Below are 17,624 nucleotides of genomic sequence, written 5' to 3'. Positions count from 1 at the left end.
AATTCGAAAGTATTTTAATATGTTTAACTTGATTGTCACGAATGGAAACAAGACAGGGTTGACACTGCTGATATTCGTCAACAAGCCGGCGCAAACTACGGTGTAGTTACACCGATTACACCGATTTAGGATTACGCCGACCCAAGGTTTGCGTATATAAGCGGGAGAATTGTAGAGGCAAGCCCCATTTAAAAGTTGTAAATCGAATAATCGTGAATAAAGCACTAAATTTGTGGCGCATTCACAAGCGACCAAAATTTATCTTTTAATGTTACAAACGATTTGCAACATTCCACAAATTTAGTTTCCACAAATTTATTGTGCGTTCCACAAGTCACAGTCGCGCGAATTAATATAATCCCGGAGAGTGTTTAATCCGCGACGAAAATCGTTCAATCGATCAATCCGTACGAAGTTCGTGTAATCCCGGAGAGTGTCGGACCGGCGGAAAGAAATCGATAAATTTCGCGCGAGAAGTTGTTATAATTCCGAAGAGTGTGCAACCCCGCGAAAACGATGGCGACGGAACGATATCAAATGGAAACCGTAGAGCAGAAGAACGCTCCCATTGCCAACCCCCCAACCAGCAGCGGACGCTGTCGCGACCATCCGCCTGGGTCACAATGCGATCGGAGCACCCGCGGACATGGTGCTTCCGAAGCGGCAACGCTAAGCTTGGCCCGGCGCGAGTTCGAAATCGAGAAACAACGATTTCGGATCGAGCGTCGCGAGCTTGAGCTCGAGATGGAGCGCCGGGAGCTGCGGTTGGCGGAACGACTGTTGGCAACGGAAAGGGGCGAGTCGTCCAGAACGGATGGCCAAAGGTGGCCAGCGCCGTGGCGCAGCGCTGAGCCAAACGAAGGTGTTACTGGGTGCGTCGACCGAGGGGCATCTAGCGCGATGGCGTCAGCTGATCGTACCGTGAGCGTTGACCACAGCGAGGATAGCGCGATGGCGTCGGTTGATCGCCCAGCCGAGTGCAACGACCGGGAGGAGCGAGGCGCGATGGCGGATGTGCACCAGCAAGACGAAGGAGGCCTCGCAACGATTTGCCGTTTGACGACGCCGACCGCATCCCGGCATCACACAGACGGCACGCAAATCACAGCACTCACGAAACACGGATGCGCGGATGTTCATCAATGTCTTCTTCACGGTGAGATCAACGACTCGGGCACACGGACACGCGAACTCATCGACACACAAATCGCACCCACTAAACACTGTTACACTCATACGACGGCCAACGATGGCGTGCTGCTTCGGTACGTACCTATCACAATCCACGGTAAGGATAAACCCGTGGACACTTTTGCCTTCTTCGATGAAGGAGCTTCATCAACACTTGTCGATCAGGAGTTGATTGAACGGCTGGGGTTGAGCGGAGCGTCTAGTCCGTTCTGCTTGAGTTGGACTGGAGGGACGACCAGGTTGGAGGCGGAATCGGTGGCAGTTTCCTTGCGCATCTCCGGCGTTCACGAAACTGCGCAAATATCCACGCTACCAAAGGTGCTGATAATTGCCATCTTGGCAAGGCTTTGCTGTACCACGACGGAGGCTGGGATAAACCTATCGCGACGCAAACTCCATTGGGTTGGACGGTGTTCGGACCCTGCGCGATCGACTTCGCCAAGCCTGCATATGTGGATTCCTGCGACAAAAAACCGACTAGTGAGATCGATGCTTCCCTTGGACAGTACGAGCCCACTATCTCACTGCAGTCAGACGACGAAGAAGAGACGACTACGAGTGTCGGGCAAAAGAGTTGGCACTTACCAAAAATTGCCAGCGCGATCAGCCCAACCAGTACGACCGATCCAGCCAGCGCGATTGATTTCAAAGCTCCATGGGCGCCTGCGGCCGAAACTAGTGAAGGCTTGGACATCCTTTCATGACCATTGGCAGCAGCAACAAAAGCAACTGCTACTATCGGCACAGGATCCATGCTGCATTGCGATGACTCCGAATCCTAACTGTTATTCTCGCCGGCACTACCATCATCCACGACCGAGCGGCAGCGAGCAACCGGGCAGCCACCAGCATCACAACATGCAACTGTGCCCCACATCGAAGGCTGCAAAAAAGGATGGTTGTGAACGGATGATGCGGTCAGGCGATCGGTCGCCCGCACCTGCGAAGGCGTTGGTGTGTTGGTGCTCGGCGGCTTCGAAGGCAGGCGCGACGGTTGGAGCACAAATGCTACTGGCATTTTTTGGTTGCCCCGACGTGTCTCGTGGGGTCACTAGCTTTGTTGCTTTGTGTTGCTAGGTGCAAGGGAATCGACGTTATCGTTATCACTGGTCGATACCAGTGTCATCAATTTAGGAACTGCGACAAATACCCTATGGCAGTTGTCTAAAAATATAGGAGGCGTGTTAATGAAATTCTTAGTTAAACTACACTTACCTGTTAGGTTACGGCTAGGCGCAAAAAAATCAGCATGTAAACTTAATGTTTCCCCACGTTCCAAGATTAAAACAATAAAGTGGCACTATGTGCCACGAGGGGAGGAATGTCACGAATGGAAACAAGACAGGGTTGACACTGCTGATATTCGTCAACAAGCCGGCGCAAACTACGGTGTAGTTACACCGATTACACCGATTTAGGATTACGCCGACCCAAGGTTTGCGTATATAAGCGGGAGAATTGTAGAGGCAAGCCCCATTTAAAAGTTGTAAATCGAATAATCGTGAATAAAGCACTAAATTTGTGGCGCATTCACAAGCGACCAAAATTTATCTTTTACTGTTACAAACGATTTGCAAAAATTAAAAAAATAATTGCGTTATTTGCTCACATAATAATCTACAAATTATTCCTAATGAAGTGTGTCCTGATGACTCAATATTTTCAAGTTCCTCAAATATATTCGTAAGGAACGCAAAACTGTTCTCTTTGATAAACATTAAAAACATTGGTCCAAACGGGTTTTTACGAACGTATAAAAGTTAGAACTGTATAGTGTTCGCCTTAAGGGAAACCATTATTCTAAACCAGAAATCAAATAAAGCGGGGAACGTTATCATGCTCGTCTACTGTCAATGTTATTGGCGACACTACAATTGATTCATTCTGTCACATTATGGTCACGATCCCCGTGGTTAATAAAATTTATTTCCGTAGCCCGTCGTGACATTCAAATTGTAAGCCACTGGCACTAGCAGAGATCGGTGCAGTAGCCATCCCAGTCAAGTGGAAGCAGGGAAAGCAATGAATTTCAATTTAATACGACCGTCTGCTCAAGTATTTCGCAATACATATCGCATCCACCACCCTCGGCTTGTGGGCATCCGTTGGACGACAGTTGCGTTTATGTTGCGAGCAAGATAAGGAAGCGTAACGTTCTGGGGGATGAGAACTGTTCACTGCCCGTGTGGCGCATCTCCGCGTAGGCCCGATCGAATCACACTCCAACAAGAGCGGCATGACAACGACACCGTGAAAATGCTTCGTTAGCATCAATTACATTTGTATTATTCTGCTAAGTTTTCCTGTATAGAATGTATGCAGTGTGTGTGTGTGTATGTTTATATGGTGTGAGTGTGGTTCGAAAATCTCTCATTATCTCGACTTTATTGGACTAACTTGCAACGATGTGCAAAACACAAGCCACGGAATCAAACTGCACGAAAAAGATTGATTTTTAGAAAATGTCAATGATTTTCCCGCGACAAGCAAAAGTCAAGTGAAGGTGAAACGATCACTTCCACATCTACTCTCGTCTTCCTTTTACATTGTGTCCGATGCATTCCGCCACATGGGTCAGAGTCAAACGTCATGTAGAAAAATCAAACATGATTATGATGATGATGCATTCACTCAACATTTCTTTCCCCTATCGCCGATGTGATCCGTCGGGGGTTCGGACATGCTTCTACGAAAAAAAAAGCATATCGTGTTTTCCTATGCTTTAGAAGTGGACGTAAAACGTCCAACGGTTGATGGAACGAAACGGACGTCGACCGCATAAATAACACAGCGAAGGGACCCGTTTCGGTAATGGCCGTGGAGAACATCGAACGCACATTAGTTTGATGAGATGGATTCGCTCAATTATTTAAAGATCGACGCCGACCACAGTGTTACACAAGAAAAACAATAAATAATCCAGACCAGCGGAAAACTTGTCTAATAATTTAATAAAAAATATTATTCACGTTCGAACTGAACAGGACCGATCAAAATGGATCGCTATCAATAATAATCAACTCAGCCGTGTCGAATAAACAGAGGAAATCGGTTTTAGGTATAAATATTTCCACTAGACGTGGCACATTCTGTGATTCTTGTACGGTATGGCATGTACCGCACGCTTATGTCATGCTTGTGCTTCCCGAGACGGACATTTATTATCGGATGTTTATTTGTTCCATAGTAAATTATTCAGAGAAAACCTTGGTTTCCTCGGAACCTTAATCCGGTAAGAGTTAGGAGAAGACATTTTAGAAGTGTCATGATTATCAATAAGATAATTTGCAATGTATCAATGACATACTTGTTTTGAAAAATGATTTTAACTATGTTTGGTAAGCATTTTACGAAAATGAAGTATTTCATCATTATCAATAACGCAATAAGTTGTTGACGAGAATCGCTCACTTTGTAAGATTCAATTTATCTATACAGGAATAACATGACTAAACAAAAGGACTGTAGTAATATGAGAACACTTCAATGTATTTCGTAGAAAGCTTTTAAATAGGTTTGTAGAAAATGGCAGATAAGCAAAAGCCACCATCCTTAACTTCACTATTCTGTGCTATGGCTTGCAGTTGAGGGTTTCACTACCATTTACGCGTGTCACAAATTAATCACGAAACTCTGTATCTTTCTCTAAGGGCATCAGTTATAGTACACCTTTTCTTCCGTTCGCTTGCTTTCGTAAAAAAACCAGTAACTCCTTTAGCTTGCCTTTTTGCCAACCGCCAGGAATAAACGAGCCTCGTTGGCATGAATGAAAATGACACTTGGCCCGATAACTTTAACGTGCCACAAATTCTTTTTTAGCCCTACCTTAGCGGCCAGCGTTTTTCAGCGTACTGTACAAAACTGCCAAGACGTTGACCTCGCCAAGTCATTCGACATACGAGGCAAGATAGGTTGGAGCATAAATTATTCATCAGCATAAACATTCCCTTTGGGCAACTGTATGCTGTATGAAGTCGCAAGATTTGTTCATTAATCACTATTGCAAATGTGAAGAAATATAAACTAAAACACAGATATTTTACTTGTACACATTTTTCTCGCTAGCTCAAAGTTATGCAAAAATTACGTTTTAATAAAACGCATAGAAAAATAGTTGTATTTAAACAAGAAGTGAAGATGAAGCAAAATATAACAATTAGTCTTTTTAAATGAATCATCGCGAAATTTGCATTTCGAATATTTTTACAATCTTGACGTTTCTCACAAGCTCCAGACCCTGTATGAGATAAAATATGGCACAAGAATTGATCGACGTCGTGCGGAAAACTGCAACCATTGCGCTCCATTACGGGCTAACTCTTCTCTGATTGAGTGGAACAGATGTAGTGCGCTTTCTAATAATGTGGAAAGCATACTCGACAATTCCATGTCTTTGATCTATCCACCAATGCTCTTGGGCTGATTGGACTGCTATCCACAATCGGTCGGTGATCTACGACCTGAAGCTTTTGCGTTTGGTTGAACAAATTGAGGCAGAAAATCCAACCCATAGGAAGTACAAAAGCAGCACAAATCCGATACGGCAGTTACATTTTGCTATCTTATAAATAGATGATGCAGTGAAAATAGAACAGAAAATAAATATTCATTCATCTGAAATGTGCTGTCGACGCTCAGGCGGACAGAAATAGATGGAAGAAGATGCGAAATGAACTACCGTGGTTGAAACTATTTTATACCGTTGCCATTTTATATCTTTCGCCGATAGTCAATATTTCAGCACTGATACAATTAGTTCTCTGAATATCGACTAAACTATATTGCTTGAAAGTTTCATGCCAACACATCAATTATATGTTGCACAGTTTATTGCAATCTGAATATTACTACGGTTTTGTAGCTACAATTTATTGGAACAACAGCATAGCGACGAAAATATGTTTAGCAACTTCGCTGCAAACACCAACGTTAAGCTGCTTCATCGCAATTTACAGTCGTAAGTCGCATCCATTACGTTGTTTAACAGAACAAAATCATCGATCATCACATTTGAGCAAACTAGCACTTAACTGAATGAATTGTATCAATACTTGAAATGAAACCAATCTACCACTAGGTTAAACAACAAGTTAAATATTTGAAGGACTTGACCGACTGCTTTTTCTGTGAGTCATATTTAAATAACTGTCTGCTTCTAAATAAACAAGAAAAAGCACACCACTCAGCGTGCAGCCGTTCTGCTCCAGTAAACGGTTTGGCATTTTACACAAACACTTCATGCTTGACGAAAATGCAGGAAAATGCTACCGACCCGCAGTACCGCACACACATTGCAATTTTATCGATCGTAAAGTCGAAATTGGGCACAATGTCTGTTGGTGTCCAATGCAGACCTGGAAAATGTTCAGATGTTTAATGCAGGATAAAACGACAACATTTGAAATCGTGCGAAATCCGATTTGAAGCTTTAAAAAGTTATCAGATTAGCTGCATTTGAACAAAGTTTAGAACGAAAATATCCAGCAGCAATCGTTAGATCCAATTAAATCGTCTCTTCAACGCACTCAAGCCAACTAAAACCTGTCGTCTGAAATAGAACTCTATTTCTTGCTCTGAACGGTGGGAAGCTCCAGTTCTAGTACGTTAAATTTAAATGAACGGAAATCATTCAATGAGGCCGAAGGTGATGCTTTCCTGCGCGACACCAGACACCAGGCGCCTCCATGTGCCACTTGCTATCGCGCGAAGCCACCGCACACAGAGTGACTGAAGCGAGCTATGGTGGCGACCGGAAACGGAAAACCATGGTGAAACTACCGCCCCATCTCTGAGGCCGGGCAACGGGGATGTTTTCCCAGTTTGCCACGCTGAAGACACCGTGACATTGCACGACTTCTTGTCGCCGAGAAAGTTCCGGTGTCTTTGCAGGCCGAACGATAACCCGGATGTCAACCGTGTTTCCCCGATCGGGATAATGTTAGTTTTTAATTAAATATAACATCCAAATGGCCTCAGTATAAAGCTACTGAGGGATGAGGGTTTGGTGACTTTTCCTGTTTTTTTTTTCATTTTTCTCCCATTCATCGTCTTGACGGAAGAAAATTCAAATCGTCCTTGAACGGATCCAATGGCTCTTGGAGGTTGTGAGCACTCTTAAACATCGCAAACGTTTCTTTTTCCATGCGTTTTATCGCCGTATTGGAATGCTTTCCCCGCTGATGGATGGAAAAGAGCATCGCGAACGACCCGTCAACCCATTGCACCGACATCGTACGACGCCGTAGAGAAAACATAACATTTCTTGGGACCCCTTCCCACCTTACTTTGGTGACATCTGGCCCATTTTAGACGGCAATCTGACGCAAACGGAACTGAAAGCAAACCTATCGGGGAAATACACTTAATAGGTTTACCGGCACCGTTGCATTTTGTACGCTACGTACTAGATACAAACGCACTTATGTAAGCGGAAAGCGACGACATTGAGCGACTGCCCCAGAGTGTCCGTAGGTTTTAGTTTTCCGATAAGAAATAGTCATTTACTTCATTCACTGCATTGGTTTAGAATAGGTAGATGCAATTTTGCTGGATAGTTTTGGAAGTTCACGCTAAAGCGAAAAAAGCGACATCTCGAGCAGATAGGAAAATATTATTTTTAATTTATATGCATTACATAACTGAACTATTTGTAGGTGGATTTTTTAATCAGTTAATATTGTTTTTAGCACGTCTGCTGTCAAATTGTTGGAAAAAACTTCTTTTTCAAGCCACTTTTACCAAACTAGGGTAGCCGCTTTCTGATTTGAGTTGGGGACAACGTTGTTGGGTTTATGGAGATATGTACTACCATGTTTCGTTGCCATGTTTATCAAAACTGAATTCACATTTTTTTAAATCTTAATTTGCCTACTCTATTTTTCTAAAGAATGATGTGGGTTGTAACCTGCTCTAATAAGACATCGACTTTTATTTCCGCTAACGCTTATTCAACACAAAGTAAAATATTTAACAGTTTAAGAATCACGAAAAGAAATGAAGTCGTAAAAGGCACCATCCCATACAAATTTTTAAATAAACACAACAAGAATGAGCTTTTATTAGGCGTAAAAAAAGTATGACAAGAAGCATGAGAAAAAGAACCACTTAATACTTAACAACCAACCAGTAATTTTGGTGGTATCCGAAACCGTAGAACAAAAATGCATGTCTTCAGTGACCGCCTATTGGCGAAACAAACAAAAACCAGTAAAATGTCGTTCGACAGATTTTTGTCAACGAGAAAAATGAAGACCACTTTTCTCAAACATGACTGGTAATGTAAGAAAGGTAAGCTTTTCTACTCCCTCGTCCACTGCTGGGTTTTTACCGTGAATATTGGCTCTTGGCGTCAAAAATTTCTTATCATGGAATGGACGTTACTAAGAATCTGTTCTATCCGCAATGAAACGGATGAAAGTAAATAAAACAAGTAATAAATTTTTGATGGTTTTCAGCAAAATTAAAAGCCAAAAAAATTAAAAACTAACCAACGCATAGTCCACTCAAGCAGGGCATTTGTTAATTTATTTCCTGTTACGGAGAGAATGACAAACGAACGAACAACGAAAGATCAATTCCTACCAGCCAGTAACTTTGTTTCAAGCCAGCTTATAACTGCAAATAATTCCAATCAACTGCAGACATGCAAGATGCATTGATGACATATCACAATAATCATTCATTCACGATGTAGATAAATTTGTCACATCGACTTCTTTCCATCGAACAATTTTTGACCGATCTTACAATATATTGGTATACGGAGTGTAATATGTAGCGGACGTATTTTAATTGCCAAAGTGAATATATAGCTCACCATAAGCGAATTTTCTTCTACCGCTACTGATTATTTAGTTTCCATCATTTGCAACTTGTTTCATGGATCGTCTGGTCTTACCTAAAAATAGAAAAACAAATGTGTATACTAAGTATTGAAGCAAAACACAACCATTGTACAGAAATGCTATTAATATGTTTATCTTTCTCCATCTGTATCGTGAAGAAAAAACACGTACTTTGTTCGTTATTAAATAAAGACAGAATATTTCCTTAACAAGCAAACAACACTTTTTTTATTGATTTGGAGACGTCAATGGAATATTTTGCATAATTTGTTTTTAAAAAAGCTCAAAAACGTCAACTTTTCCATGGCATTTTATGTTTGTGCTACAACCTACGTGTAAAACGATTTGAGTGTCCTTATACTTGATGGAACTAAAGCTTCCACACAATAATAGCTTCTCCGTTATTTGGTTTCGTAGAAACGAATAATCTATGGCACGCGCCAAAACGGAATATTAAAGTGCCAGGAGAGAAACAAACAAGTAGCATTCACATTGGATGTATGCTCAGTAAGCATCAATCAATCGAACGTAATAAAAAAATTTCATTCCGGAGATCCACAAATTACACATTTTAAGAAAACGCGCTTGAGGTAAAACTACATTAAAGTAGATGGTGCATTCGATTACAGTTTGCAACAAATCTTAAACAGAATGAATCCACCCGCAGATAGTTCAAACCAACAGGTTGAAATGTTACATCGTTTCTAGCCTGTAACGCTGGTGCCATGGGAATGTTTCCTCATACCCGGGAGGTGAAATATCATCAAACGCACAATAAATCATTAGCCCATCCATGATTGGTAAGGGAAACCGAGCAATATTCCTCCACTAGTACGAGTACCCCCGCTGTCGTAAATCATCATGGGGCCGTGAGCTATAAATCGAAGCGGCAAGGCAGACAAAACCCCTGGCGGATGAAATACAAAAATACAATCAAAAACACTTTTGCACCGCGATGAAATCCTCCTCGCACAACAACACTCCGAGATCTGTTACAGTTTTCTCTTCTGCGTTTGCAACCCCGTCACAAAGATGCAAACGTAATAAATAACGTCCCGATAACTGAGGAAACTAACTGCATCAGCCGTATTATTTCCGGAAGCAGCTTTTCTTGAAAGGGGAAAAATAAAAATAAAAACTCCAAAGTGCACCAACGATGTGCAGCAAACGGGAAACGAACTGGCGAGCTTCTGCAAAACGACGGTGGGAGCCATTGCAACAATGTGACGAGTTACACACTAAACCGAACACAGAAACACAGAAAGAAGAAAACGAATAAATCAAGATGGGGGTAAAAAAACGCTCCTACGCTCACCGTTGGCGTTGGCCACGGACTGCCACTGTTGGAGAACGTTCCATTCGAGGTTAGTCCGTGTAAAACCGGGGAAAAGCACTGGCACCAAACTTAACCATGACCCTCAGCTCGGAGCCACCGGAGAAATAGAAGAGAAAAAAACAGCAATCTATCGGTCTTTCCCGCAGCGAACACGGGACGGAAGCAGAAGGACCTTCGTTTTTCAATGAAGTTTTTCTACGCCGGCAAAATGGTCATTTGGAATGATCTGGAACGCGTCACCGATGCGCTCCCACGATGGTACGCCTTTGCTGGTGTGCGGCGGCCCATGCTTGTCGTAGTAATAGGTGCACACATCGGGCACTGCCAGCGAAAAGCGTTCTCCGTTGCCAGTTTTCCACGAGGCACCATGCGCCTCCATAGCTCGACTGTGCGCATGTTTCCATCGGGCTCCTTCGCGCTCGCTCTAAACATCTCTCGGTCGATGCCGTTCCTGTCGGCAGGGAATGTTTTGAAATGGCATGCGGTGTGTGTTTGTGTATGTGTTGGTGTGGCAGCCTCACTGTGTTGTGGATCCGACGTAATGTTTACCACAATTTCCACGCCAACGCATGGTATGACTCTTATTTTACACATGTGCAGCAACACAACAGCGCATAAAGCGTGCTAGCATGAAGCGCTAGCTGAGTTCTTTTATTTTCCTCTAAACCCATCAGAGTGCTTCTCGGTATTACAACGACCAGTAATTTTTGCCGAGTCAGGCAAAAAAGCAAAAAAAAAACTACTTTAAAAGGAAAACTCAATTGCATAAATTTTTAATTGCCCATCCAATCCTCAAGAGATGCAACATGTTTCCAACACAACGCTGTCAGCAATTGCAAATTTCATGGTCAAACGAAGATAAATCGAGTGGGAGATCGTGCTTGGGGTACATTATAACCCAAATCGATCTGCAAAGCCATTTTGTTTAATGTATGCAGCATCATGGATGCAAGTTTGGCAAGTTGTTACGGAAGTGCAATGTGTATTGATTGAAAAGTAAACTTGATGCCTCATTGCATACAATTGAAAAATATACCAAGGCCTTTAAATAAATATATTTAAATCATATTTGATACACTTTGAACGAAATGATATTTTATTTCACATGTTACTATTAAACAAAACATCTCCCAACGTCTTAGTTATTTGAACGAGACTAAATCGAGATTCCATTAGTGCTCAACAAACGTTTGTAGCAAAGAACAATTATTTGAACTTAAAATGAGAACAAACACAATGTTTATAAAAACATGTTGATTTTCAGGAGTTATATGTTAGTTTACACGAGGCGCAAAAGACCGAAAATACTCGCAAAAATATCAGTTTAGCTGTCACTTTTTTCAGTTTAATGTAGACACGAAGCGCACTCAAGGTTGATTTGATTATATAATTGTAAAAAAAAACAGCCGAGAGGCAATGTGTTCATCGAAATTTTATCAACAAATATTATACATCAATATTATACAACAACTATGTTACAACCATACAATCATACACTCGTACTCAATACCAAGTGCACAAATTTTTGCAACCAATTTTAAACTCGTCGCTCGAAAAACGCAATTATAATATTTTAAAAAAATGTGTCAAAAACTATTCGATCATTAATTTCTCTCTGACTTTCCTTATAATCGTTTTAATGCAAGTTTTCTTGATTTAACAATTTGAAGATAAAATTGTGTCAACACGCACACACACACACACGGTAGAACGTTACATTATGCTCTGGGCACGTGTAGTAAAACGTCGTGCTTACATAAACCTCAGAATGGTGCACAACTCGTCGAACTGCTTTCTTCCAGGTGAAACGTTATTTTATTTCCCAAATATTTTTAGCTTCGAGTTCGTCCAAAGAGTTTTGAGCTTCCGTCAGTTCAACGACAAATTTGCCACTGAAAATAGAGCAGCACACATTTCGTAATGAAGTAGTCTCTCTCTCTTTTTCTCTGTTTCCAATATAATCTGTCGGCGATGAGCGTTCGTTGGCACGATAAAACTGCCACCTTTTGAACAAGACCATCCAGCTTCGCGAGCACGGAAAACCACGTCCCAACGAAACGTCGGCAATAACCGTCGAGGCTCTTCTGTGGCGGACAGTTTGGGAGTGCTATGAGGCTACGAACACGTCTTCGAGTCTGTCACGCTTCGATGCGCGTTGCGATTACATTCCTCGAACTTTTTTCTACCATCGCTCATTTGTGGAGGTTTGGTTGCTACTGGGAATAATATGTCTCCACTGCCGAGAAGCTTGATAAAATTACATGTTAAGCAAACAGGCTCTTGGGAGATTAGGAGCATTAAGAAGGTTAAAAATATGCGAAAAGTCTTAGCGGTAAAAAATGGCAAAATAATAAATAATTAATTTTGGATATTATTGACTTTTGAGGAAAATTGACGCCGAGTCGATCAAAGAAGATTAAAGGAACAATACCTATGCCTCATTGACTCATGATTGAACGAACAATAAACACTAGTAACACATGTCCACGTTCAAACCCCATCTGAGGGGGACAAAACCAGTACGCCACAGCATCAAACTTAATTTAGCTTTCATTGCTATTACGAACTTCCGTACGGATTATGTATTTTATTCAACCAAAGGCTTTTATTTACGTTTGTGCGTTGGAGCAGGAAAATATCATCCCACGCGCTTGAACCGCTTCTTATGAAAATTTGCTTTCTATCTTGTCTGAGACGGAAAGAAAAGGCGAACCTTCTAGAGCACGAGGATTGAACGAAATTAGCAGTATAAATGAGTCGTGTATATTATGATGTTTTTAATAGATTTTTATGTGTGTAGGTAGGCGCATCGAAAATGTTTTCAATGAGGAAGAGATAAATTTATTGAAACTGAAAAAAACATGATCTTGGAAGAGAATCAGGAAAGAACAGTATCTTTTTCAGGAAATATTTTTCAAAATCGCTAACCAGATCAATTTTACTTGTTCAGTTTTTAAAGTTGTATTCATATATTTAACATTAATCGATGGAATTGAACCAAAGTTTTGCTTATGATCGGTAGTTTATTGCTGAACACAATAACAAGTAATGCATATGCAAACTGACCATAATTTAATAAAAAAATTCCCAACATTTAATAATAAATTTTTTTTTTTCGTTTCTAGATCAAAAACTATACAAAAACACAAAAAACAGCGTGGAAATTTTTTGAGCCATTTTCTCAACTTGGCTGGACTGTGAAGGGGTTAATCATAAATTTAACCTTTACACCAAACGAAAAAGGACCTTTCACCGGTTAATGGGCGTATACAATAGTGTCGACAACCAAACAAATTTTATCAGTTTGTTTTTACCTGTTCTTCCTCTAATACTTAACGAACCTTCATTTGCGATACCATCCAAAAGAAGAACGCGCGCAACAACACAAAAAAAACACCAGCTTCCCACAGCGAGGTGTGTTACTTGTACTTAACGTGCAAATTTATGCTATGCTGCTACTCCTTCCACTCTCCAAAACAAAAACACGTGCATAATTTTTACCATAAATTCGGCTCGTCATCCCAACTGCCGTCCGGACACATCGTTGTCCTCGATGTTTGCCCAACAAAGCCGTTGCCTAATAGATCTGACGCTTTTCCTTACGGTCACCCAACGGCAGGACCAAAAAAACATACCTACCGTATATTCTAAACCGCAGCACAAGCACGCAAATGATTGCGCCATCGGTGGTAATAGCAAGAACTGCCTACCCAAACATTGACGCCTCGCGAATTTTGCCTCAGCGAAGCAACGAGAACGCCCAGCATGAAGCGCTAATACCATGCCGTTTTTTTTCTTTTACGAGCGATATTGTAGCAGGGATAGAGAATACGCAAGCTCAACCACGGCACGAAACCAATTAAAATAGCACGCACTCTAATGGCTGCAGGTGACACACATCTAACACGCAGTCATGCCGAGATGCTATCCAAATGACTTCACTGTACGTGACGGGACGGTACAGACTCCATCAGCGTTTAGCGGAAATGAACGAAATTCTTAAGCTTCAGCTTTAGAAAAGAGAACAGAAGAAAAGATTGTTGAAAAGTATTCCCAAACAAACAACGTAAATGGCATTTTGATACAATACAAATGGCACAAAACACAAATCATTAAAAACAAGTCGTTTATTTTGAACCCAAGGGCACAAGACCACTTCAAGTCGAACAGACAAGAGAACATTCTTCTTTGGCAACCTCAGATTGTCTTCTATTTTCTTTCTTGAATAACCCAAAGTACGAATTAATTATTGAAAGTGTCGTCTTATTAAGCAGTAGGATAGTTTATTACTTAATTTAGGAAAGATAGAAAAGAAAATAATTTGTAAAATATAAACATTATATTTTCTCGTAAATAAACGTTTTTAAATATACTTTTATTTTAACTCGTCAACTCAATGATACGAGCTGGTTGTTAGTATGTTGAATTCTCTCTAATGCAAGATGAGGAAGGGTTGTGTGTGGTCAAGAAACGAAAATTACTTTGTCTCTTTGCCTTTAAAAAATTGCCGTAACAATTGCAAGTGTGATATTCTGTTGTTAGAATTCACACAAATTTATGATTATTACGTTCCCCTTGGTGATGTTTATTTGGCATTGTCGAGCGTTGATTGTGACGTTTCAAAACACTTTATAATAATGGAGGCAAAACTAACGGAGTTCTGCATGCATCGCAATGCAATCGTTCGCATTGCATCGCTCGATGCAGTTCTGGTGCATCGGGGTAACTACCGGAAATGAACCGGCCGCGCCCTTGCAGCGTCGTCTAGTCCCGGCACCGACGGCGTTGTGCTTGATTTGCTTTGTTATTGTTTCGAACTAGAAGAATGCACGCGACCACGAGGCAAATGACAACGAAAGTCCCGACACCGGAAAGCCGGCAGCTACTGTGTATATATTGCGCCTCGTTAGGAGGTCGTGATTAATCAGGCAAGACGTCACTACTGACGAGCAATTGCTGCCGCTCTGGCGGAAGCGAAAACACACAAAGGAAAGTGAAACCCTTTCGCATGCACGCTCGCAATCGGATCGTGCGCCGTCCTATTCAAACAAAATACTGCCCTTACGATGAAATGTGCTCAAACACCAAACAACAAAGTCTGGCAGGGAAAAGCTTTAAATATTGAAGATTCCTTAGTTTGGGAATATTAGAATATTTTTAAATCTACATTGTTACAAGGGAAAAGAACCAAGATGCACATGAAAAAAAAACTTTAATAATCTTAAATGGAAAGGGAACTTTGAAGAATTTAAGATGCATGTAATTAGCTGTTTTAAGATATTCATTGTGTAATTTACTTAACACTTGAGCCAATCATCGACTTCTATTTGAATCTATTTCGGAAAAACAGAAAAATATGAAAGTAGAGCAAAGCAACAGGAAATCAAAACGGATGAATAAACAAACAGATTATAAAACCTGCATGATATGCTTGCCACACATGTACAATTTCAGCATCTCTACAGAGTACCGGTTTAAACCACATGTTTCAGCAAACGTACATCCAGACATAAATCGCCTGATCTCATTATTAAACAAATATCAAAATCGAAAACAAAAATAATATAAAGGCTGGAAACGTCAATTCGCCAATGTGAATGTACATATGAGCTTAAAAACAGAAGGAACATCAATATACTTCGTAGTTGCTGGAAGAATTCACAACATGTCTGGTTCTTTTAACTCTAGTTGAGCCTTTACCATAGAAGGTATTCTGTTAAAATCCGGTTAAAATTGGCACACAACTGTATTACATTACTTTCTATCCACGTTTGTTGATATATTTCAAACTTTGCGGCAAGTCATTCAACAAGATTATAGAGCTAATTATTTTTCTTACATTTTTTTTTCTTACTTTCATCTCAACTCCAGAGTTGGATCGCCTGTTTTTAGTTGTTCACAATCGCCGAAGGCGGATTCTTCGGAACATTGTTGGCGTTGAGATACCTCAGCATGTTTTTATATTCTTGTTGACAGAATCCCTGCATATTTCACTACTCGCGCTTCAAAGCAAATTAGTGTCCCTTCCTCTGCTTAGCCTGAATTCAATCTCTCGCTTTCTCCAATCCCTTGAACACATTTCAGGAATGTAAATCATCAGCAAAAAACCACACGCTACTCTGGCTCTAGTAAGCACGGCGAGGACCTTGAAAACTACTTACAATATGTAAGTCCATAGAGTGGTGGCTAGCTTTAGATGACCGAAAGCGAGGTATTACATGAAGTTACCTCCCGTTTTGATCTGCCTCGAACAGCGCACCTCGAAGCCCATGGGAAACACAGGGAAACAACGTGCGCTTGAGACGAATGAACAAGTATTTTGATAGCTAAATCGTCCTTGCAAATATGTCGTTCAAACACATACTCATCAACAATCCTCATCGAGCAATTGTTAGTACTCGTCCTTGGGAACTCAAGTCGATTGCTAGATACTTACAATTTTTATGAGAATCGATAATCTTTTCGTATACGTTTCGACGATATTCGGAGCAGTGAATGTTGTTCAATGCGTCCACTTTTATAAATATGTTTTACAGAGGGAAAGCAAATGGTATTTAAAAATAAATAGAATTGATTTCTAACAAAACGTCTTAGAATTCATTAGCAAAAATCTATTTTCATTGTACGATGAGACAAAAACACTAACGCGAGACATAATAGTTTCTCCAAAACCCGGCAAAGGTCGGTCAATCTTACACGGGCGAAAAATTCAAGACGAACCTGCTTACATCACATCGGCAACTGACGTCATACTAGCAGCTACTCATTAATTAGCATAACTTGTGAAGCACCACCCTACCACCCGTTCCTCAACACCATAACCACAAACTATCGATTCCGTAGTATGGGTATTTAGGGATCACGGGGATTGATTGATCATTTTAGTTCGTGCGCAAGCCGAATGTTTCACATGAATGAACACATTCCGCTTCCTAGGCCACCGGGTAGCTTTTCCTAGTTTCATTCAAAAAATCCAGACACGCAAAAATAACCAACATCGCCAACAAGAAACCGAAGGTCCGCATGCGAAGCACCAACCAACAGCACCCACACCACAAAGCAAGCCACCACATTTTCCAAGTGACGTTGAGTGCAGTAGTAGCTGGTGGCGTCTTTGGAGGTAATTAAATTTTCCACGCGGCAACAGTGGGCCACAAGGCTGGACGCAAAAAAAAGATGGATATGCATGCTCTTTCAAAAGGGTAATCAAGTGACAGTGATAGAACATGGAACCAATATGCGGCTACTTCTGT

General features: G+C 41.1%; 2 protein-coding genes across 4 annotated transcripts in view; one reads left to right on the top strand and one right to left on the bottom strand.

Moving 5' to 3' along the window:
• The window catches only part of LOC131266683 (uncharacterized), a 38,098-nt gene that overhangs the window by 13,896 nt on the left and 6,578 nt on the right, over positions 1-17,624 (bottom strand). The window lies entirely within an intron of this gene.
• LOC131264402 (uncharacterized) overlaps positions 517-17,624 on the top strand; it is a 67,059-nt gene continuing 49,951 nt past the window's right edge. The window contains exon 1 of the mRNA XM_058266706.1: positions 517-1,288. Coding sequence (XP_058122689.1) covers positions 517-1,288 — 772 coding nt within the window. The remainder of the gene's footprint in view (positions 1,289-17,624) is intronic.

The sequence above is a fragment of the Anopheles coustani genome, chromosome 2 (genome assembly GCF_943734705.1).
Source record: "Anopheles coustani chromosome 2, idAnoCousDA_361_x.2, whole genome shotgun sequence".
NCBI classification, from domain to species: domain Eukaryota; kingdom Metazoa; phylum Arthropoda; class Insecta; order Diptera; family Culicidae; genus Anopheles; species Anopheles coustani.
The sequence above is the reverse complement of the archived record's forward strand: the minus strand, read 5'-3'. Positions and strand labels throughout refer to the sequence as shown.